General features: G+C 46.5%; 1 protein-coding gene across 1 annotated transcript; it reads left to right on the forward strand.

The window, feature by feature from the left end:
* Positions 1 to 3,543: 3,543 nt before the first annotated feature.
* Positions 3,544 to 4,447, forward strand: LOC103723405 (agamous-like MADS-box protein AGL80). Its single transcript, XM_039134024.1, has one exon. It carries the CDS (start codon positions 3,587 to 3,589, stop codon positions 4,277 to 4,279), a length of 693 nt encoding a protein of 230 aa, XP_038989952.1. The 5' UTR covers positions 3,544 to 3,586; the 3' UTR covers positions 4,280 to 4,447.
* The last annotated feature ends 18,528 nt before the right edge of the window (positions 4,448 to 22,975 follow it).

Genomic DNA, 22,975 nt, shown 5'->3' on the forward strand with positions numbered 1-22,975 from the left:
GGACACTTGACAGGGCCGGGGTGATCAGTCCACTAGGCATCTCGGGCACTAGGACAGTTTAAGGTCTCTTTTCAGGGATCAACTCAGATTCGTATATCAGATTGATAGGACCCTATACTGAGATCTATAGGCCTCCTAACGAGAGAGAGGGAGACGAGAGACTAGAGAGTGGAGAGAAAAAATAAGAGAAGAAGGAACCGTGTGACTCTCTCTTCTTCTTCTCGAGCAGTGGGAGGTGCTCGGCGGCAACTGCCGCTCGTGGCCATAGATTTGAACCCTTAGCTCGACGAAGGCGTTAGGGCTTGAACGGAAGGAATACACGAGGATCTATGTGGACATATATTTAGTCCATATCGGTTATTCATCGAGGAGATCTTGATATTTATATAGAACTAAGGAATCCAAAAAATACCTTCTGGCTAGTATTTTTTGCGTAAGATTCTGGGTTGTTACTCTCTCTCTCTCTCCACCCCGCCACCTCCGCCTGCGCCCCTTCCTCGTCACCATCATCCAGGTCTGGCTCTCCGACCAAAGGCCTCGAGAACGCGGTTGAGGGGATGTGCAGCCACAGCGACCACCCGGACTCGTGCCTTTCATCAAATCAACTCTCTCCTGCCGGTCCCATACACCGAGATTTTCTTGCAAGCATGCACTGAGAACTACGACGATGCATGGGACAACTTCGACGCCGCCGCCAAGGGCCTGGCAGAAGGTGATGAGGGCACGCTCCACATCATGCTAAGCGCGGTCATCGAACACTACGATACTTGCGAGGATGGGTTTGCCGAGATGTCCGGGACCTCACCAATATTGGCCAGCTATGATGCATGATTTGCTCAACAAGTTGGCCAGCAACTGCCTTGCCCTTGTCGAACCGATCAAATTTGAAGCTTGGGCCTTCTTCTTGGATGATTTACTTCCATGCACTGCTATGCTTCATTTTAGGATTCCTTTCCTTTTTTTTTTTTTTTTTTTGGAGCAAACTGAGCAAAGCCATCAACTTCATTTCATAGAGTTTATGAAAGTATTTCTTTTTTGGATATTAATTAACTAAATTTCTTTGAGCTGGGTTTGTTCTCCAAATAATTATGCTTATGGTTTTGTTCGTCCATCCTTACACTGAAATCTTCCTTATCCAACTATGGATGCGCTGACGAGAAAACCCAACCCCAAATTTGGCCTATGTATATGTTGTTTGCTATTCTCTCTAACTCTTCTTCTTTTTTTTTTTACTCGTGTTCGTGCATGCGTGAGGGAGCGTACGTGCATGTTTTTTCATTGGAATTGTTGAATGAGGTCCGTAGACAATATTCAGCTGCACAGCAAGAGGAGGTAATTCGTAACCCCAAACATATGGAATTTCCCAGCCTGTGGAATGCTTTGGCCTAAAAGAAGAAATGATTTATGTTACCGTGTTAATTAGCTCAGGATTTTTTAACAAGAAAATTATCAGTAGTATGATCAATTCTAAATATACTTGTACCTTTTGTTATATAAATAATGATCAAAACTAAAAATAATCCTTCCTATAAGGTTTCGACAAAATGAGCCCCACCACATACAGTTCTTGAAGGCCTATATATGTTGCAACTGATTAGCTTCCTGTTAAGCCTAACCAAAAAATAGATCTAAAGTTTAACTTTAAGCTCCAAAAGCAAATCTATTTACTGTGTTGCGATATTCACTTATATTCTTTTGACAAGGATTTTATCAGTCTATAAGCAATCACGATATGTGAATCTGAAAAAATAAAAAAACAAAAGAAGCTTTAAATTTTGGCTGATTAAATGATATAAACATCAGAGGTGATGATTCTAGGACTCTATAACAATGGTCTGTTACTATAAGGCAGCCAGCACCTCCCTAAGAATCTCCTCTACATGATTGCCCCTTTTATCTACCTCCACAGCCACCATTCCTCAGTCCTTCACTGTTATATATTTAAGGTCACATGCATGTCGATGATGCTCCTATTTCCCTCGTCCTTGGAAAATTCTGTCAATGTTTTCACTACCATGACTCCTCCTTGCTCAACATAAAAATCTAAAGAGTTAATGGAGGGAGGTGCTGATGGTATGTGAGAATAAGGATGACGTGGCACTAAAGCTGATAGGCTTCCTCTCCTTGCATTCTATGATCACTGGAAAGTGACAGAGTAAGATAAGCTACCATATTCTTTCTCTCCTTTTCAAGGTTTGAATGAGTTCTACCTTCTAGAATTTAGATGATTTAAGTTTTAAATCACTCAACTTTATTGAATTCATGTTGGTCTGTTAGGCCCGTTGTGAATCATTTATCGAACGGGTCTACCTATTAGGTAATATTGCTCTTTTAATAAAATAGTCATAATAGGTTTTAAATGTGTGACCCATTTAATGGATGGGGTGGTTTCAAACATATCTCTATCTCCTCTTCGTGTTACGTGCGGATACCGCCACTTGTCCGCGGTTGGTCTGATTCGGGATCCTTGTTGGTTGGCCGGATAGACTACTAGGCTGGCTGGGACGCGTTTTTTGGTTGGCCGGGACGTGGATATTTTTAAGTGATTTCTAGAAAGAGATGTTGGTGGGATTTGGTGCAATGATAAGATTGCTCTATTATGCATTAAGTATTATACGTTTCAAACACGAAAATGACGTTTTCACGCATAAGGATAAGATTGCATATTTCTCACCCTCTCTACAATTACGGTGGTGAGTGTTTCATGCATTAGGATGCTCTTTTTTATCTCTATCTTTTCGTAAATGCAAGTCCACTCCACTCAATCCCCGTTTTTAACAAAACCAGGGATTGATAGATTCTTTGAATCCAAAACAATAAGTAGCCAAAAATTTCCACAAGCTTGTGTTTCTTGGACTTAGTGTATTGCTATCTTTTTTGTTAAAATAAAACAAAAACTTCATCTCTCCAACACCTCCTCAAAATATGTTCAATTCACAATTTCTTGATAAGAGTAGCTGGTGTCGAAGTTGGTATTTTGGCCCCTAATTAACCATCAAACTAGGTTAGAACCATTCAAGATTCTTGGGTAAGCACGAGATCTGCATTTTTTTTTCAAACTAAATATGCATAATTCATCTAACATGCCAAACAATTTAATTAAAAATCTATTTGCTGTCCTCGAGGGATGTCATTGTGAGCCTTCTACAGCAATTCAGCCTCAAAAACATGTGAGAGCAGGAATAAATACTAGGTTAGAATGACTTGGGATCACATTTTGCACCGTAGAGGATGGCACTTACGTTGCTCATGCATGGCAGAGGTCACGATAGCCAACACAAGAACTAATTACTACATGACACTTGACACGTGAGCGAATCGTCTCATTTACTAATACATTAAAACACGTAAAACAAAAATAATGTATCATTTAATTAGCATATATTTCTCAAAGATTACATTTTTAATGTTTGTCAAAATCCTCACCCCCGGATTCATTGCCAAATTATTATATGCTCCATTTGAACCAAAGAGGGATACCTCAAAACCACCTGTTTCATCTATAAATAGGGGGCTGAAACCACCGCAATAGCATCCTCGGCATGCCTTTCTTGGTTCTCTCGTCAACACCCGCTCTTCCAAAACCATGTCGAGGACCAGCATGAAGCTCCAGTTGATTGCCGATGATGCTGCGAGGAAGACTTCCCTGAAGAAGAGAAAGAAGGGCTTGCTGAAGAAGGTGCAGGAGCTCAGCATCCTGTGCGATGTCGATGCATGCGCCATCATTTACGGACCCGGCGAGCGCTCCCCGGAGGTGTGGCCCTCGCCGGAGGAGGCCACCCGGATGCTCATGCGGCTCCGAGACATGCCGGAAATGGAACAGAAGCAGAAGATGATGAACCAGGAGGAGTTCCTCTACCAGAAGATGAGGAAGTTGGTAGACCAACTTCATAAGCAGGAGTTCGAGAATAGGGAGATGGAGAAGAAGCTGAAGATGTATGAGGCACTGAGGACGGGGAACTTCAACGACTTGGACATAGAGCAAGCCATAAGCCTGTCCATGATGATCGAGATGAAGTTGAAGAAAATCTATGAGAAGATGGACGCAATCAGGAAGCACCAGGAGATGGCCTGGGTTGATGGAGCAGTGCAAGAGGGTGGGAATTCGGCTGGGCTGAACGCTCCGTGGGAGAACAACCCAACGGAGCAGGGCAGGGAGATACTCCAGAGGCAGAAGCAGATGATGGATACGATGATCCTCGCAAGGACAAATGAAACCAATCAGCCTTCTCCAGGTCCAGCCAACCCATGGATGGCTTCCTTCTTCCCCTCCAATTGAGCATGGGTGCATGTCCTTGGCTTTCGTGATCTGTCTTGTCTGTCCTATGTTGGGTCCTGTCTTAGTGGTATCAGGCCAAAATAAATAATAATACAGTCTATGCTTTATCATAATCATTGAGTATGTCATGAATAAAAAACCCTATGTTTTGGACGACCCTGGTCTGATGAAATGATTAACTTTAATGAATTATAAATCATACCTTGAGTCGCTAAATCCATCTTGAATTGAACTCTGAGATGCGTGCGCAGCCTCGATCAACCGAGATTGATCTGATCTATATTGAAATTAGCGAGAGATCTTCTGGAGAGAGAGCTCTTAATGCGTATTTTAGATAAGGGGTCTAACAGGCTATTTATAGCCCTCTTCAGGAACCAAACGCTGCAAGTGGTTATACCCGTGAAGAGTCATCCCCCATCAAGGTAACCCTTCACTGCTGTGAAAATACCTCAATGCCCTTGTGATTATCAGGATTTACGAAATTCAAGGGGCACTTGTCAAATGTGGGTTTTAATTAAACGGGATCAGGGTTTAATTAAAATAGGATCCAACATTCTTCCACTTGGACCATATTGACGGCATTTGTCAATGTGGGCCACAACTTGACGGGATCCCAACATTCTCCCACTTGGACCATATTGACAAGTGAAATATCCTTAGCACTTGAATTTTATAATCTTTATACGCGTATTCTTTTTATTCTGATATCAAGTCGGGCAAACTTTATATTTGACTACTTTGAAAATAATAATACGAACCATGGCGGAAATAACACCTATTTGATTGGCGTATAACTTTCCATGATCACTATATTACTAAACCATCATAACCAAACCCTTATGAATAAACTTCTCATAAAATTCATTCTTTGGTCACAATTTCTGCTACCATAGTATGCACAAACCACATGAATTCATTAAAACAGAAAATATAATAAATGTGATTTACAACCATCTGAAATGTGCACAATAATACATCAATTAATTTATACAGAAAATGCCCATTTGACCGACATGCTCCTTATGCAATCTCGGGGCTATTGCTTTGGTCAAAGGATCTGCCAACATAAGCACAGTATTGATGTATTGAACTGAAACTCTATGGTCATCACATTTGTCTTTTATAACAAGATATTTCACCTCCATGTGCTTATTTTCATTGGATATCTTATTATTCTTTATTGAGGAAACTGCTGCTAAATTATCACAATATAACTTTATGGGCCTTGAAATAGTGTCCACAATCTGTAGGCCTGTGATAAAGTTCCTCAACCAAATAGCTTGTATAACTGCATCATAGCATGCTAATAACTCAGCCTCCATTGTTGAAGCAGCTGTCATCTTTTGCTTCGAACTCTTCCACGAGACTGCACCACCAGCTAGTAGAAAGATATAACCTGATGTTGATTTTCTACTATCTGGACATCCCGCAAAGTCTGAGTCTGAGTATCCAACTATCTCCAAGAGATCGGATTTGTTGTATGTGAGCATATGATCTTGAGTTCCTTGAAGATATCTTAAAACTTTCTTTGCAGCTCTCCGATGTTCCATTTCTGGATTAGCTTGAAATCTCCCCAGTAATCCCATAACATATGCTATATCAGGTCTGGTACAAACTTGAGCATACATTAAAGTTCCAATTATTGAAGCATATGGAAATGCTTTCATATGGTCCCTTTCAATTTCATTCCTCGGAGATTGTGATTGGCTTAATTTTTCACCTTTAGTAATAGGCACTGGGCTTGGTTTGGAATTTTTCATACCAAATCTCTCCAACATTTTCTTAATGTAGGCTTTTTGAGATAGACAAACTTTTTTCTTAAATCTATCTCTATGAACCTCAATGCCGATGATATATGAGGCTTCACCCATATCCTTTATATCAAAATTACTGGAGAAAAATTGCTTAGTCTCTCTAAGCAATGCCAAATCACTACTAGTAAGCAAAATGTCATCTACATATAGGACTAGAAAAATAAATTGACTCCCACTGATCTTAAGATAAATACATCTATCAACAACGTTTTCTACAAAACTAAATGTAGAAATGATGTTATTGAACTTAAGATACCACTGTCGAGATGATTGCTTGAGTCCATATATAGACTTATTTAGCTTGCAAACTTTTTGACTCCGACCTTCTGAAACAAAACCTTTAGGTTGTTTCATGTAAACTTCTTCCTCTAAATCTCCATTAAGAAATGCAGTTCTCACATCCATTTGGTGCAGCTCTAAGTCAAAATGAGCCACCAAAGCCATAATTATCCTTAAAGAGTCCTTCTTTGAAACTGGAGAGAAGGTCTCATGATAATCAATACCCTCATTTTGAGTAAATTCTTTGGCAACAAGTCTGGCCTTATGTCGCTCTACCTTCCCCTTGGAGTCTCTTTTGGTTTTAAAAATCCATTTGCAGCGTACTACAGTAGCCCCAGGAGGTAGTTCAACTAGATACCAAACATTATTTTTAGCCATAGAATCTATCTCATCTTTCATAGGATCTAGCCATTTGGAGGAATTTACTGAATTTATGGCTTGTGAGAAATTTATTGGATCATCTATATTTCCTATGTCATAATCGCTTTCTTGAAAGTTTACTATATAATCTGGTGGAATTTGAGATCTCCTTACCCTTGATGACTTTCTTAAAGTTGCTTCTTGATCCACTGGTTCTATAGGTGGAGGAGCAACATTCTCAGTGATAACCGGCACAGATTCAAGTGGAACATTAAAAGTAGACTCATCCTCCTCCAAATCATTATCAATGATAGGTAGAGAAATCATTGGCTGCTTATTTGAATCTTGCACACCATACGGAGTTTGCTTTTCCTCAAAATTAATTTCTTGAGGTTTTATACTCCCACTGATTTGGTTATTTTCAAGAAATCTAGCATTTCTTATCTCCACAATCCTCAAAGTATGATTAGGACAGTAAAATCTATATCCCTTGGACTTTTCTAGATAACCAATAAAATAACAACTAATGGTTCTAAAATTCAACTTTTTCTCTTGTGGGTTGTACACCCTTGCCTCAGCTTGACACCCCCAAATGTGTAGATGTCTTAAACTAGGTTTCCTACCTGTCCAAACTTCATAAGGTATTTTTGGGACAGCTTTAGTAGGAACCCTGTTTAAAATATATGCAGCGGTTTTTAAGGCATCACCCCACAGAGAAATTGGAAGTGTCGAGTGACTAATCATACTTCTTACCATCTCCATTAATGTTCGGTTTTTTCTTTCTGCAACTCCATTTTGATCAAGAGTACCAGGCATAGTGTATTGTGCAACTATACAATGCTCTTGAAGAAATCGAGCAAATAGACCTAAATGTTGTCTAGTTTCAGTATACCTACCGTAGGATTCACCACCTCTATCTGATCTCACAACTTTAATCTTTTTATCAAGTTGTAACTCTACCTCTGCTTTGAAAAGCTTAAAAGCATTTAATGTCTCAGCCTTGTCATACAACAAGTAGAGATACCCATAGCGTGAGTAATCATCAATAAAGGTGATAAAATATTTATGACCAGTAAAACATGTGGTCGAAAAGGGCCCAAATATATCTGTATGTATGACATCCAATAAATTTGTGCTTCTTATAGCACCTTTCTTAAACTTGTTAGTCTGCTTTTCCTTGATGCAGTCTAAACAAGTTTCAAAATCACCATAATCAAGAGTTGGTAAAATTCAATCTTTTACTAATTTCTTGATTCTTTTTATGGAGATATGGCCCAATCTTCGGTGCCATAACATAGTGGAATTTTCATTTATCATGCTACGTTTTAATCCATAATGATATTTATTTTGCAGGGATAAAAGGGATAGCTCAAAGGATGTATCAAGGTCTAATTTGAATAAACCATCCTCTAACAAGCAATTACCAACAATAATATTATTCAAGGAAAGGTTTGCAAATGACCGTCCAAATGAAATGGTATATCCAAAGGAAGTAAGTTTAGAAACAGATATCAAGTTTCTTAAAAATCCAGGTACATAGAAGATATTTTCTAGATACAAAATATGGTCGGTCTTTAAGGTCAATTTGAACGTTCCAACAGCTTCCACATGTGAATGCATCTTATTTCCCATTATGATGTTTCGTTCACTTTTCATTGGAATTCTTTTGTTCAACAATCCCTGCAAAGTTTTACATATATGGATAGTAGCACCAGAGTCAATCTACCCTGTGTTATGAGATACATCAATAAAATTTGATTCATAACATACTAAGAAAAGAAAAGTACCTTTCTTTTCGAGCCATTTCTTTTACTTGGTGCAGTCCTTTTTCAAATATTCCTGTTTTCTATAGAAGAAGCACTTTATTTGCCTTTTGTCAGTCACTTTGGCTGACACTTTCATTTTCTTCTTCTTAACAGGAATATGATGACCAGTACTGCCGACCTCTTTATGTCCTTTTCCCTTATGAGAGGTGAGATAAACACTCTCTTGCCTCTCTTGTTTTATTCTCTGCTCCTCATCAACACACATGGCTAGAAGTTGATTCATAGTCCATTTTGCTGTATGTGTGTTGTATGAGATCTTAAATGGTGCATACTCCATAGGCAGAGAATTAAGAACAAAGTGTACAAGAAAAGTCTTTGACATATCTACTTCCAATGATTTTAATTGGGTAGCGATGTCACGTAATTCCATAATGTGCTCGCATGTACCACCATTATCATTATACTTTAAGGAAGCAAACCTTGATATTAAGGTGCTGGCTAGGGCTTTCTTCGAACTCACAAATTGCTCTTCTACTGCTGTTAAGAATTTTTTTGCAGTTTTGCAATCAGAAATTGAGCCCCTTATCTTTCTGGAGATATGATTTTGTATGAGTAAAAGACTTAAGCGGTTTGACCGCTCCCACCTCTCATACAACTTTTTCTTCTTTGGCGTAGTTTCCTCCGTGGGGACAGATTGCATGTCCTCATGAAGTGCCAGATCAATATCTGTTCGTCCGATTTCTGTTTACCTAAAAATATGCTAAACAGATCGTTGTTAGAACCGACAAACAAAGTTTAAATTTAATTTTACTCTTACCTTTTCTATTCGAAGAATAGCGGTTGTAAGAGGTCGATTCATAGGGAGGCAATTGGAGTTACATAAAAATTAAAACGTTCACTCGGATTTGAAATCGATTTTTGATTAATAGAAGAAAAATATTACGTTGGGAATGTGGAATGATTCTCTAGTCTATTAGAGAATATTTTCTACTTGAAATTAACGAAAAGACAGTTACTTAAATTTGAAAAGCATTTATATATTTAATGGAAAAGAAAAGCTTTGGCATAAATTAAAATGGATGAAAAACAGTGCTAAGAAGATTAAAAGCCTAGAAGATAAATTGTATAAAAAAAAATTTAATGTATTGCATCAAAGAAGAATTAAAAGATTGCATAAAAAAAAAGAAATTAACTTGAACCCAGAACAAGGATTGCATGAAAAAGAAATAATAGATTTGATAAAAATAAATTGATTACAAAGGTAGAAATGAAGATTGGTAGCTTGATGCTGCCTTTCTTCTTTAAATAAAATAAAGGAAAGAAATAACAAAAATCAAAAAGAAAACTTCTCCCTTTCTCTCCCACGGTGGAACAGCAACATAAAATAATAATTTTTTTTTCTTCTTTCCAAGAACAGAGCATTGCTCTGTTTCTTCTTCTCCCCCCTTCGGGCCAGCCGACCACCTCCTTTTATAGCTCGCCCCCACCTAGAAGCTGGCGATTGATCCCAAAGCAGAAGGGCTGAGTCACGGGATGAGCTGGGAGCGTGAAGAGGGCAGACACGCGTGGGATGCTGGGAGGAGGCGATCGCACGCGGATGAGGTGGAGGAGACGCAGACGGAGAAGGAATTGGCTGGATCATGGCTTGCGGGGCGCTGATTCGGGAAGCTGGATCACGGTGCTGCTGATTTCCTCCTTCACTGGTGGCTGGATCATGGAACGCTTGCAGATGCGGAGGAGACGGAATGGAGCTGGGGTCGTGGAAGAAGCGGACTCGGAGGCTTGAAGCGTGGGGTGCTGAGAGGACCTGACGGACTCTTGGGCTGCTGGAGGAGCCGATCACGGGATCACTTGGAGGCCGCCGCGGGATCGACGGGAGATTGCAAACGTGATGCTGCGATTTGGGGGAGAATCACGGCCTGCTGGAAATGGAAGAAGTTGCTGGGATGGATCGCAGAGGAGGGGCTAGCCGCTGGATCGATGCTTGGGCTCACTCGCGGAATCGCTGGGAGGAGGAAGAGGGTAGACGAGCGCGAGATCCGTGGATTTCCTTCACGGGATGCGGAGAGGAGTTGATCGTGGAAGAGATCCGTGCGGACTGGCTGGAACGGACGGACGTGGGAGGCTGGATCACGCTGGCAAATTTCTGTGATATCTGCACCACTAGATCCGTTAGTGTACTTGGCAAGAGCCCCCAAGTCAACATCTTTAGACACGGGGGACTTCCTCAGGCAAGCCTTGAATAATTGGTAGCGAGAGGCTTTATCAGGCAGAGGAATATAAATTAACTGGTCCAGACGACCTGGCCTAGTCAATGCTGGATCTATAATGTCAGGCCTGTTAGTTGCTCCAATAATAAATACAGTTTTCTTGGCACTCATGCCATCCATCTCTGTAAGGAGCTGATTAAGAACCCTGTCACTTGATGGTTTAGTGATGTTTTATTGAATGTAGGTTCGGATGAGACGTGGAAGGCCGGGATTTCATGCATGCATGGCAGCTGGGGAATTGTTGAGCTCAGGCTACCGGGCATTGGGCTCAAACCCAATATTATTGGGTTTCTTGGATTACTTGCACTCAAACACAAATATAACATTAATTAGTTAATTTTATTATTAATGATTAGCTATAATACTGATTAAGATGGTATGATGATTGCACTTTTATGCTCTCATCACACTCCCCAACCAGCTTATTGCTAGTCTCTAGCAATTTAGTGCGAAAATGATAAAATGAGAGTGCAAAAGTTTTATTTTTATTTTTAGTATTATATATATATATGAACTAAAATAAATACTCACTTTTGTAGAGCATTACAGTTACACTTAGCACGTGCAACAAGCCGTTAAACCCCTAGGTTATCCTAGTGGACGAGTGTTATCTCGTGAGAGTTTGCAGTGAAGTTACCCACAAACTTCGTCAGTCAGGGATTTCCAATTTTTAACTCGAAATTTGAATAAGTATTACTGTATGAAACTAGAATTGCAAGGACAATAGAGACTTGTTGCTATCATATTTTAGCAGACTCTAACTCAAGTTTCATTACACCCCATCTATCTGCTAACAAGTCAAGAATATAGTGAGGTGCAAGATAGTATCATATAAATGAGTAACTTTCACTTACTTCCAACATGATCACTCCAATTTTCAAGACTTTCTAGAGTTAAATGGTAATGAACACCCCAAATTTAACTTTTAATCAGACTGAATGCTAATAAGAATGACTTGTGCAATATCTAGCCTTATTAAGCTTTCTAGCTAATCAATGTAGCGAGTATTAGGCCAATGACTTCCGATCCAGATGGCTCAGGGCACTAGGTATAAAGACACCCTAACAGGCTTAATAACTCAAGTCAACTAGGCTCCAAAGCCAAATTAGTCACTCAGAGTTTAATCTCAGCCATCCTCACCTTTTTACGCGAACACTCGCTGCTTGCCAGGCAAGAGGCCCGGTTACTCAGTGAGAAGACTTAAAATAAACTCGTTTTATTTTCTTCTCTTCTTTTTTTTAAAAATAATAATAGGGTGTTCATCACACATATAACTTTAAATTATCCAGAAGATTAAAAGTATTCATATTGGTTGTAAGTTTACATACCCTACTATTCATGTGCCTAACTGTAGGTGCTAAATCATCTTGTATCATGTTAGCAGAAGATAGGTGGGACGAAAACTCAAACTAGAACTGCTATCATATTCCTTAACTCAAAGCTATTGTCAAAGCAATTCCTAGTTTGTACAGCCAAAAAGATTAGATCCTGAGTTAAAAATTTGAAATCCCTTCTCTTTTTTTAAAAAATCTTATTTTTGAAAAATCAAAAATATTCTTAATTTTAAATCTTTTTTATTTTTATTTTAGGTAGAAAAATCAAAAAAAAAAAATTTAAAGCAGTAATAGGATAGAGTAGAAGTTACCTGATATGGATGGGTAAAGTGACAATTGGGGCCAAAAATCTCCAAACCTGCATGTTAGTTATTTTGTTTTATTTAATTATTTTGTTTATTTTATTTTATTTTTATTTTTTTATAATATTTACATGTTGGGTTGCCTTCCAAGAGCGCTAAGTTTTATGTCTTCAGCCAGACAAAATGTGGATTCATTTTTTTTCAACCATTATCTAAGAATGGTTTTGGAAGAGTCCGAGAAAGAACAGTTGGCTGATAACGATCTATGCTCATGAGGGGAACAGAATTAGGGAGCGTATGCTCGACCCCTTCATCGGAATAGGCAAGGTAAGCTTCGAAAGGGTCCATACTATAAGTTTGAAAGAAAGTCTCCGGAACCAAACTTTCAATCATGTCAACTTCATTGATTTCTTCATCGTCTGGTGGTTGTTTACTTATATTAAAGACATTAAGCTCGACTTTCATGTTGCCAAAAGATAACTTCAGCATCCCATTTCGACAATTGATCACAGCATTTGCTGTGGCTAAGAAAGGTCTCCCTAAAATTATAGGTGTGTGAATGTCTGGATGTATTACGGGTTCGGTCTCAAGGATAACGAAGTCCACAGGATAGTAAAACTCGTTTACCTTCACTATTACATCCTATACAATCCCCTTGGGGTACTTCACCTTCCTATCTGCTAAGGAAAGGGTAAGATTTGTGGGTTTTAATTTTTCCAAACCTAACTTTTGGTACACATAGTAGGAAAGTAAGTTCACACTGGCTCCTAAATCTAATAGGGCTCTCTGGATGATCGTCTCTCCTATTTTTATTTCAATGGTTGGGCAACCAGGGTCTTTGAATTTCGGGGCAATTTGTTGTTGAATGAGAGATGAGGCTTGTGCAGTTATAACAGCTTGCCTAGGAATACAGGTTTTTCTTTTGACCGTGGTGAGGTCTTTCAAGAATTTTGTATAGGAGGAAATTTGTCTTATGGCATCGAGAAAAGGTATATTTATTTGAACAGTTTTAAAGACTTCCATTATTTCATCAAAGTTAGATTGTTTCTTGGAGTCCTAAAGTCTACTGGGGAAGGGAACCTTAGGTTTAAATATTTCTATGGGTTCTTCCTTTTTGTCCTGTTCTTGACCTCTCTTCTGAATAGGGTTCTTATCGGATTTATTTTTATTTTCTTTTTCATGTTTAGGAAGTTGGACTTTATTGTCCACTTGCTTGCCAGACCTTAAAGTGGTAATTTTCTGGACTTCATAGGTCGGATTTTCATTAGAATCGATTTGATACTGACTTCTCTGACCTTGATTTTGTTGTCTACTAGGGTTAGGCATTGGTTGACTAGGTAGTTCACCTTTCTTTCTATCCCCTAGAGAGTTTGCTATTTGGCTTAGACTAACCTCAAGTTTTGCAATCGCTTGCGCATGAAATTGGTTAGTTTGGGCTTGGGCTGTATTAGTCTGTTGTTGTTGCTTGATAAAATCTTGTTGTTGTTTCATCATATTAGTCATCATGGTTTCTAATGGTGAAGGTTGCTGTGGGATAGGGGCATTATAAGGAGGTACAGATGGAACCAAAGGTTGGTTCATTTGTGATGGCCCTATCCTGAAAAAGTTGTTCTGAAAATCTGGTGCACCACCTTGATGCTGAATAGGTTCATTTTGTTTGTATGAGAAATTTGGGTGGAACCTATTATCAGGATGGTAGACTGGACTAAATGAATTGGGAGTGAGCTTCTTGAAGGCACTATATGAATTTAAAGTATTTGCTTGCTCGGCCTTTATGGTGGGCAGATTAGGGCAGCACTCCACTAGATGTTCCAGACTGTTACATAAGATACATAAACTATGTGACTCGTGATCCATTTTCATGATGTGATTTAACTCTTTATATGAACTCGAACTAGTGGAAACAGTGAAAGCATCAAACTTTTTACTTAAGTTATTCCTTCCAGTCACCAGATTGGACATAACATTTTTGAGGTCTGGGTCTGCTTTCATTTCATAATTACCTGGTTTTCTAGACCCGAACTCATCTCTATTTACTTCCTCACCATAGCTACTCCAATTTTGGGTGTTCTCGGCTAAGTCAACGAGAAATTCATAGGCTTGATCCGGGGTTTGGTTCATGAACCTACCTTTGTGCATGGACTCAATCATGTTTCTATGTGCCGAAGTTAGTCCTTTATAAAAGAAGTGGATCAGATCAGCCTTATCAAGCCCATGGTGCGGGCACTTGACCAAAAGATCATGGAATCTTTTCCAAAGTTGGAAAAATTCTTCCTCAGATTTTCCTCTAAAAGTTCTGATGGCATCCTTAATTTTTTCAGTTTTTACCATGGGATAGAACTTAGCCATGAACTTTCTAGATAGTTGTTCCCATGATGTGATGGAATTTGAAGCCAGGGAATACAGCCATGCAGCAGCACGATCCTCTAAAGTCATAGGAAACAACCTTAATTTAATACCCTCTTCATCTAAGTTTTGATTTCTAAATGTTTGACAGATTGTCAAAAATTTGTTTAGATGAATGTAGGGTTGTTCACTCTCCAACCCATAAAACTTGGGTAACATGTTTATTGTTGCAGCCCGAATCTCGAATTGGGCTGCATTATTAATTGGTAATACTATGTGTTACGGGGGAATTTAGCCACCATGCCCCACATGACCGGCACGCGCGCCCAGGAAGACTACGGCAGTCCCTTGATCCAGCAATCCGACCCCGAGTCGGATATCTTCGGCTCCGCAGCCCGACCCCGAGTCGGCTGCCCCTTGATCCAGCAATTCGACCCCGAGTCGGATATCTTCGGCTCCGCAGCCCGACCCCGAGTCGGCTGCCCCTTGATCCAGCAATCCGACCCCGAGTCGGATATCTTCGGCTCCGCAGCCCGACCCCGAGTCGGCTGCCCCTTGATCCAGTCATCCGACCCCGAGTCGGCAATCTCTCGACAACAACAGACTGTTCCTCTGAGGCACGCCGCGGCCCCCTGCTCCACTACTCCCTGCAACGGCCGTATCCGGCGCTGCCCCACGATCCCCTGTAACAGCCGTACAAAGCGGAGCTCCACTATGCCCTGCCAGGGCCGTACCCAGCGCTGCCCCACGACGCCCTGTAACGGCCATGTCAGTGGCAGCCCCATCGTGCCACACGATGATGAATCTCCGGAAAAACCCCCCAGCCTGATATATATGAGGCTGGGGGGAAGGGGGAGGGTAAGAAAAGGTTTTCCAGAGTATTCTCTTATCCGTTACTACTATCTCTCCTTCTCCTTCAATCTCCTCTGACTTGATCGTCGGAGGGCCCCCACTACCCCAGTGGTGGTGCGAGGCTTGCCTGCAGGTTTCCCGGTGGAAGGTGGAGCGCAATCAACCCAACTCCAAGGGAACCCCGTTCACACCGCTGTGCCAATCGTTCTCGGTTTGGACCACCAGCAACAGTTGGCGCTAGAGGAAGGGCCGGATCTCAGAGCGATCGTAATGGCACGGCGAGGTGGTCGTGGAGCTTCCAATGCTTCCGGTCGCGGGGCCTCTCGCGCCACTGGCCGGGAGGCCGCTGCATCCCCAACACGCTCTCAGCAACACTCCACCGGCCCACCGCCCATTCAGATGGTCGAAGCCGCCCAGTTCGACCAGCTAACCCAGCAGGTTCGCACCCTCGCGGAGGCGGTGCAGAATCTGCAGGGTGCGATGTCCCGGGCGCCGCAGCAGGCTCAGGAGCCGCCGCTGCCTGAGCGTTCGCCTGTCCTCCTCAACCCGCGTTCCTTCCTCTCCCATGGGGAGGAGCGCCGACGCGAGGAGGATTCTCGAGCACGCTCCATTCTGCCGGGACCTTCCCACCGGAGCTGCGCGGGGTACGAGAGGCGGGCCCGGGCGCGTTCCCCGACCCCCCAGTCCTCGAGGAACCCGCGCTCCAGTCGGTCCCCCTCTCGCCGCTCCTTGTCTCCCACCCACCGGTCGCGTTCCCTGGACCGGCGGGTGGACGATCTCCACCGACAACTCCAGGTCCTGAAGGGCCATTCCAAAGATCCCTTCACCGACTTAGAGATCTCCTCCCAGCCGGCGCTCACCTCGAGGATCCTGCGGACCTCGAATCCGCCGGGGTTCAAAATGCCGGCGATCGAGCCCTATGACGGGGCGGCGGACCCGCGGGATCACGTCGAGAGTTTCAGGACCCTTATGCTCCTCCACGGAGCATCAGATCCCCTTCTCTGCAAGGCTTTCCCGGCAACCCTCCGTGGCCCGGCGAGGGCATGGTTCGCCGGGCTGGAGGCTGACTCAATCCGGTCCTTCGACCAGTTCACTCGCCTCTTCATCACTCATTTCGCCGTCAGTAGCCGGTGGCGACTGGTCTCCGACTCCCTCTTTGATGTCCGGCAAAACGAGGGAGAAAGCCTGCGGGATTATCTTACCCGCTTCAACAGGGCTACGCTGGAGGTCCGGAACCTGAGTCAGGAGGTAGCTCTTTCAGCCCTGAAGCGTGGCTTCCGGAAGGGCAGACTCACCTTCTCCCTGGACAAACGCCTGCCGCGGAGCTTCCCAGAGCTGTTGTCCCGGGCGAACCAGTATGCGGACGCCGAGGAGGCGGCCGCCCACCGGAGCAAGGAGGCCGCCGAGATCCCACAAAAGCTTGGGAAGAAAAGGCGGAAAGAGGCACGCCAGAGGAGGAGCCCGACGCCCCAGCGTCGGCGCAGAAGCCCGTCGCCGGCGAAGAACCACGGCGCCCCACGCCCTCGTTCTCCGCCCCGACGTTTCAACCGGTACACCCCTCTCCTGACTCCCCGGGCCCAGATCCTTATGGAGATCAAGGGGCGGGAGGACCTCCCGGCCCCGAGACAGATACGAAGGATCCCTGGAAAGAGGCCCTCCCGGGCGTACTGTGAGTATCACCGAGACCACGGCCACGACACAGAGGACTGCTTCCAGCTTCGGGACGAGATCGAGGCTCTTATCCGTCGGGGGCGTCTCGGTCGGTATGTGAGCGACCGACGTCCCCCCGCAGACCCGCGTCCGGCCGACCCGGCTCCTCCGGAGCCTCGGGAGCAGAATCGACCCGTTGCGGGCGTGATCCACACTATCACTGGGGGCTGCTCTCGGCCCGTGAGGAACGCAGGGGGCTCGACGGAAGAGTCAGGGACGGCCGTCGTAAAGAGGCAGAGGGTCGGCAATGTAATCACCTTTTCTGATGAGGATGTAAAGGGGGTTCAGACTCCCCACGATGACGCCATGGTGATCTCCCTCACTATGGCAAACTATGATGTAAGGCGTGTTCTTGTGGATAGTGGAAGCTCAGCTGATATTTTGTTTTACGAGGCCTTCCAAAAGATGAGCTTGTCCAGACAGTTGTTGCACAAAATATCCACCCCCCTCGTAGGATTCACCGGTGACGCTGTCCCGGCGGAAGGTGTCGTTGAGCTGCCTGTGACTGCGGGCGTCGCACCCGCAGAAGCCACGGTGCGACTCGGGTTCTTGGTCGTCCGTATCCCCTCGGCCTACAACGCTATCCTCGGGCGACCCGGGCTGAACGCCCTTCGCGCGGTGGTCTCCACGTATCACTTGCTCATGCGGTTCCCCACGGCGGTCGGGATCGGAGAGGTCCGAGGTGACCAACCGACCGCACGGCAATGTTTTCTAGCAACCCTCAAAGGGAAGAAGCCCGTGGAAGCCCTAAGCGTCGAGTCCCTTGATGCCAGAGACGAGGTGGCCTTACGGCACGGGGAGCCGGCCGAGGGAGTGGTCGAAGTCCCCCTTGAGGAAGGCCGCCCCGACCGGGCGGTCCGGGTCGGCGCCAATCTCGACCCGGGAGCTCGGGCCTGGTTGGTGGAATTCCTCCGAGCCAATGCCGATGTATTTGCCTGGTCGGCGGCCGATGTACCTGGGATCGACCCGGAGGTCATTTCTCACGCCCTCAACGTCGACCCGACCCACCGACCAATAAAGCAGAAGAAGAGACACTGTGCCTCGGATCGGATCCGGGTGGTCGACCAGGAGGTAGACAAGCTCTTGGAGGCAGGATTCATAAGGGAGGTAAGCTACCCCGAGTGGCTGGCAAATGTTGTACTTGTCCGGAAGGCGAGCGGGAAGTGGAGGATGTGCATCGACTATACCGACCTGAACAAGGCGTGCCCTAAGGATAGCTTTCCGCTTCCGCGAATAGACCAACTGGTCGACGCGACTTCCGGATATCAGCTGCTGTCTTTCATGGACGCCTTCTCCGGTTACAACCAGATAATGATGGCCCCACAGGACGAGGAGAAAACTGCCTTTATAACAGACCGGGGGCTGTACTGCTACAAGGTAATGCCCTTCGGTCTGAAGAATGCTGGCGCTACTTACCAGCGCCTCGTCAACAAAATCTTCAAAGAGCAAATCGGCCGGAACATGGAGGTGTACGTGGACGATATGCTGGTGAAGAGCCGCTATGCAGACCAGCACATCGCGGATTTGGAGGAGACTTTCACCACCTTGCGGAAGTTTCGCATGAAGCTGAACCCAGCGAAGTGCGCCTTCGGCGCTTCGGCCGGGAGGTTCCTCGGTTTCATTGTCAACCAGCGGGGTATTGAAGCCAACCCAGACAAAATCAAGGCCATCCAAGGTATGTCCCCTCCGACCAAAGTAAAGGAGGTTCAGGAGCTCGCTGGAAGGGTCGCCGCGCTTGGACGATTTGTGGCAAATCGGCCGAACGCTGCCAACCATTCTTCAAGGTGTTAAAACGCCCGAAAGACTTCCTCTGGACGGCCGAATGTCAAGCAGCATTCGACCAGCTCAAGGAATACCTGGCGTCTCCTCCCCTACTGTCCAAGCCGCAAGAAGGGGAGATGCTCTACCTCTATCTGGCGGTCTCCCCAACCGCGGTCAGTGCGGTGCTGGTTCGGAAAGAGGCAAAGCTCCAGAAGCCTGTGTACTACATCAGCCGGGTCCTACGGGATGCCGAGACGCGGTACACGAAGGCTGAAAAGATCGCCTTCGCGCTGCTGACCGCGACCAGGAGGCTTCGCCCCTATTTTCAGGCTCATTCGGTCACCCTCTTAACCGATCAACCACTACGGCAGATCCTCAGCAACCCCGAGAATGCGGGACGACTGGTGAAGTGGGCAGTAGAACTCGGTGAGTTCGACATCCGCTACCAGCCTCGACCCGCCATCAAGGCCCAGGTGCTTGCAGACTTCCTCGCTGAGTGCACGGTGCAGGAGGCGGAACCTAGACCGCCGGAAACGCCCAGCCTCGACCTCCCGATTTGGACGCTTCACATCGATGGGTCGTCGAACCCCGAGGGTGGAGGGGCCGGGCTGGTCCTTACCAGTCCTGATGGAGTGATAGCCGAGTATGCCTTGAGGTTTGGATTTCCAGTGACCAACAACGAGGCGGAGTACGAGGCCCTAGTCACGGGACTCAAACTCACCAGAGAGCTCGGCATTCGGCGTTTGAAGGTCTTCACCGACTCCCAGCTGGTGGTCGGGCAGGTTCGTGGGGAGTTCGAGGCCCGGAGCCCGACCATGCAGAACTACGTCCGGAAGGTGCAAGCACTCATTCCCGACCTCGGCAGTGTCGACATTCGGCAGGTCCCCAGAAGCGAAAATGCCAGGGCCGATAGGTTGTCCCGCTTGGTGGGCACAGAGGCCCACAACTTGTCGAGGGCAATCTACCTGGAGACCCTGGATGCCCCGAGCATCGGCGAGGCTGGAGCGGTGATGGCGATTGATCCGGAGCCGTCTTGGATGGACCCGCTCGTCGCCTACCTCGCCGAAGGGATCCTCCCTGAAGACGAAGATCAAGCTCGGCGACTTGTCAAGAAGTCCGCTCCCGGGATGCCTAACCCTCGGATGCCTGGCTTAGTGCCGGAAGAATTTCCTGAGGCCTAACCCTCGGATGCCTGGCTTAGTGCCGGAAGAATTTCCTGAGGCCTAACCCTCGGATGCCTGGCCTAGTGCCGGAAGAATTTCCTGAGGCCTAACCCTCGGATGCCTGGCCTAGTGCCGGAAGAATTTCCTGAGGCCCTACCCTCGGATGCCTGGCTTAGTGCCGGAAGAATTTCCTGAGGCCTAACCCTCGGATGCCTCTCTTAGCGCCGGAAGAATTTCCTGAGGCCTAACCCTCGGATGCCTGGCTTAGTGCCGGAAGAATTTCCTGAGGCCTAACCCTCGGATGCCTGGCCTAGTGCCGGAAGAATTTCCTGAGGCCTAACCCTTGGATGCCTGGCCTAGTGTCGGAAGAATTTCCTGAGGTCCTACCCTCGGATGCCTGGCTTAGTGCCGGAAGAATTTTCTGAGGCCTAACCCTCGGATGTCTGGCCTAGTGCCGGAAGAATTTCCTGAGGCCTAACCCTCGGAGCGGAATTTTCCTGAGGCCTAACAACCCTCAGATGCCAGGCTAACCCGATGATCATCTCGGGAGCAGACTAGCCTGAAGCCCCGACCGGTCGCCTCGGCTTGCGCCAGCCTTGGCCGACCAACGAGCGGAATTTCCTGAGGCCTAACCCTCGGATGGGTGATGAAGAGGCGAGTAAACTGGTCGAAGGACTGGATTGAGTTAGCCTCCAAGCCGGCGAACCACGCCCTTGCCGGGCCACGGAGGGTCGCCGGGAAGGCCTTGCAGAGGAGAGGATCTGATGCTCCGTGGAGGAGCATAAGGGTCCTGAAACTCTCGACGTGATCCCGCGGGTCCGGGCCCGCTGCGGCGCTCAGGGAGCAGCGGCTCCTGGGCCCGCTGCAGCGCCCGAGACATCACACCCTGCAGGTTCTGCACTGCCTCCGCGAGGGTGCGAACCTGCTGGGCTAACTGGTCGAACTGAGCGGCTTCGACCATCTGAATGGGAGGTGGAGCGGTGGAGTGTTGCTGAGAATGTGTTGGAGACGCAGCGGCCTCCCGGCCGGAGGCGCGAGAGGCCCCGCGACCGGAGGCATTGGAAGCTCCACGACCACCTCGCCGTGCCATTACGATCGCTCTGAGATTCGGGACTCTCAGAGCAGGAGGCAGGGCGGAGGCTGGCCTCGCCCACTACGTACTCTATGAAGGGAGGCTGTATCGGACCTCGTTCACCGCCCCCCTCTTAAGGTGCCTCCGCCCCTCGGAGGCGGCCTACGTCCTCGGCGAAGTCCATGAGGGCGTCTGCGGATCGCACTTGGGGGTTAGGTCCTTAGCGCACAAGATCATGAGGCAAGGCTATTATTGGCCTACCTTGTTGGAGGACTCGAAGGATCACGTACGGAAATGCGACGCCTGCCAGCGCCACACCAATGTCCAGAGAGTCCCTTCTGTCCCCTTGGCACCAATCACCGTGCCCTGGCCCTTCCACAGTGGGGAATGGATATCCTCGGACCATTCCCCGTCGCTTCAGCCCAGCGGAAATTTTTGATTGTTGCAATCGACTACTTCACCAAGTGGGTGGAGGCAGAGCCGCTGGCTACTATCACGGAGGCGCAAGTCCGGAAGTTCGTGAAGAAAAACATCATTGTCCGATTTGGGGTACCTCGGGTCCTCATCTCGGATAATGGTCGACAGTTCGACAACAAGCATTTCCGTGACTTCTGCGAGGAGTTCGGGATCGAGCATCGGTTCACATCTGTGTCGCATCCCCAAACCAACGGTGAGGCCGAGGTCACAAATCGGACAATCCTCCAAGGAATTAAGGCGCGAATCGGTCGGACGGGGCAAGCTTGGGTCGAAGAACTCGAGAATGTCCTTTGGGCGTATCGGACCACGCATCGGACCCCTACCGGGGAGACGCCTTTCAGCCTAACCTATGGCACGGAAGCGGTTGTTCCCGTGGAGCTCGGACTCCCCTCGCCCCGGGTCGCCGCGCACCGACCCGAGGCCAATTCGGAGCAACTCCGAGGGAACCTGGACCTCTTGGAAGAAGCAAGAGAAATGGCATAGGTTCGGATGGCGATGTATCAGCGGAGGGTGGCCCGATATTATAACTCCAAGGTCCGACCGAAACTTTTCAGAATCGGAGATCTGGTGCTAAGGCGAGCCAAAGCATCTCAACCCGCGGAAGGTGGGAAGCTGGCGCCAAATTGGGAAGGCCCGTATAGGGTTCGCTGGGTAAACCGACCTGGCTCCTACCAGTTGGAGGCCCTAGATGATCGAGAAATTCCGAGGAGCTGGAATTCCGCTAACCTGCGGGTGTATCACCAGTAGAGCGACAAAGCCAGGAAGACAGTTCGAAAAATGTACAATTCTTTTCATTTCAATAATTTCTGGTTACAACGGTGTGTTCGTGTGATTACAAAGAATTCCCAGAGGGGAATTGGGGAGTAAAGAAAACAAGGAAGAGGTGGAGACTCCGTGGAGCTGAAGATCTGGGACCCCGAACCCTCCATCCGAAGCAGCTGCAATCCCACCGGGCGTGGGTGCTTCTCCCTGGAGGCGCCATCCACGCCTCACGCAAAGGACGAAGAGCCAGCGCGGACGAAGGAGGAGTTCCCGCTGCCTCCAGAGAAACGCCACCTCCAAGGGATATTCCGGTCCTCCCCAGGAGAAGGGGAGGGAAGGAATACAAGGGAGAAGAGCGCGAGGAGGCGCGATCCCGGATGAAGCGTCTGGCGCAGAGCTCAATCGGGAGGCGGGGCTGAAAGGAGGGG

This window comes from Phoenix dactylifera, chromosome 1 (assembly GCF_009389715.1).
Source record: "Phoenix dactylifera cultivar Barhee BC4 chromosome 1, palm_55x_up_171113_PBpolish2nd_filt_p, whole genome shotgun sequence".
Lineage (NCBI taxonomy): Eukaryota > Viridiplantae > Streptophyta > Magnoliopsida > Arecales > Arecaceae > Phoenix > Phoenix dactylifera.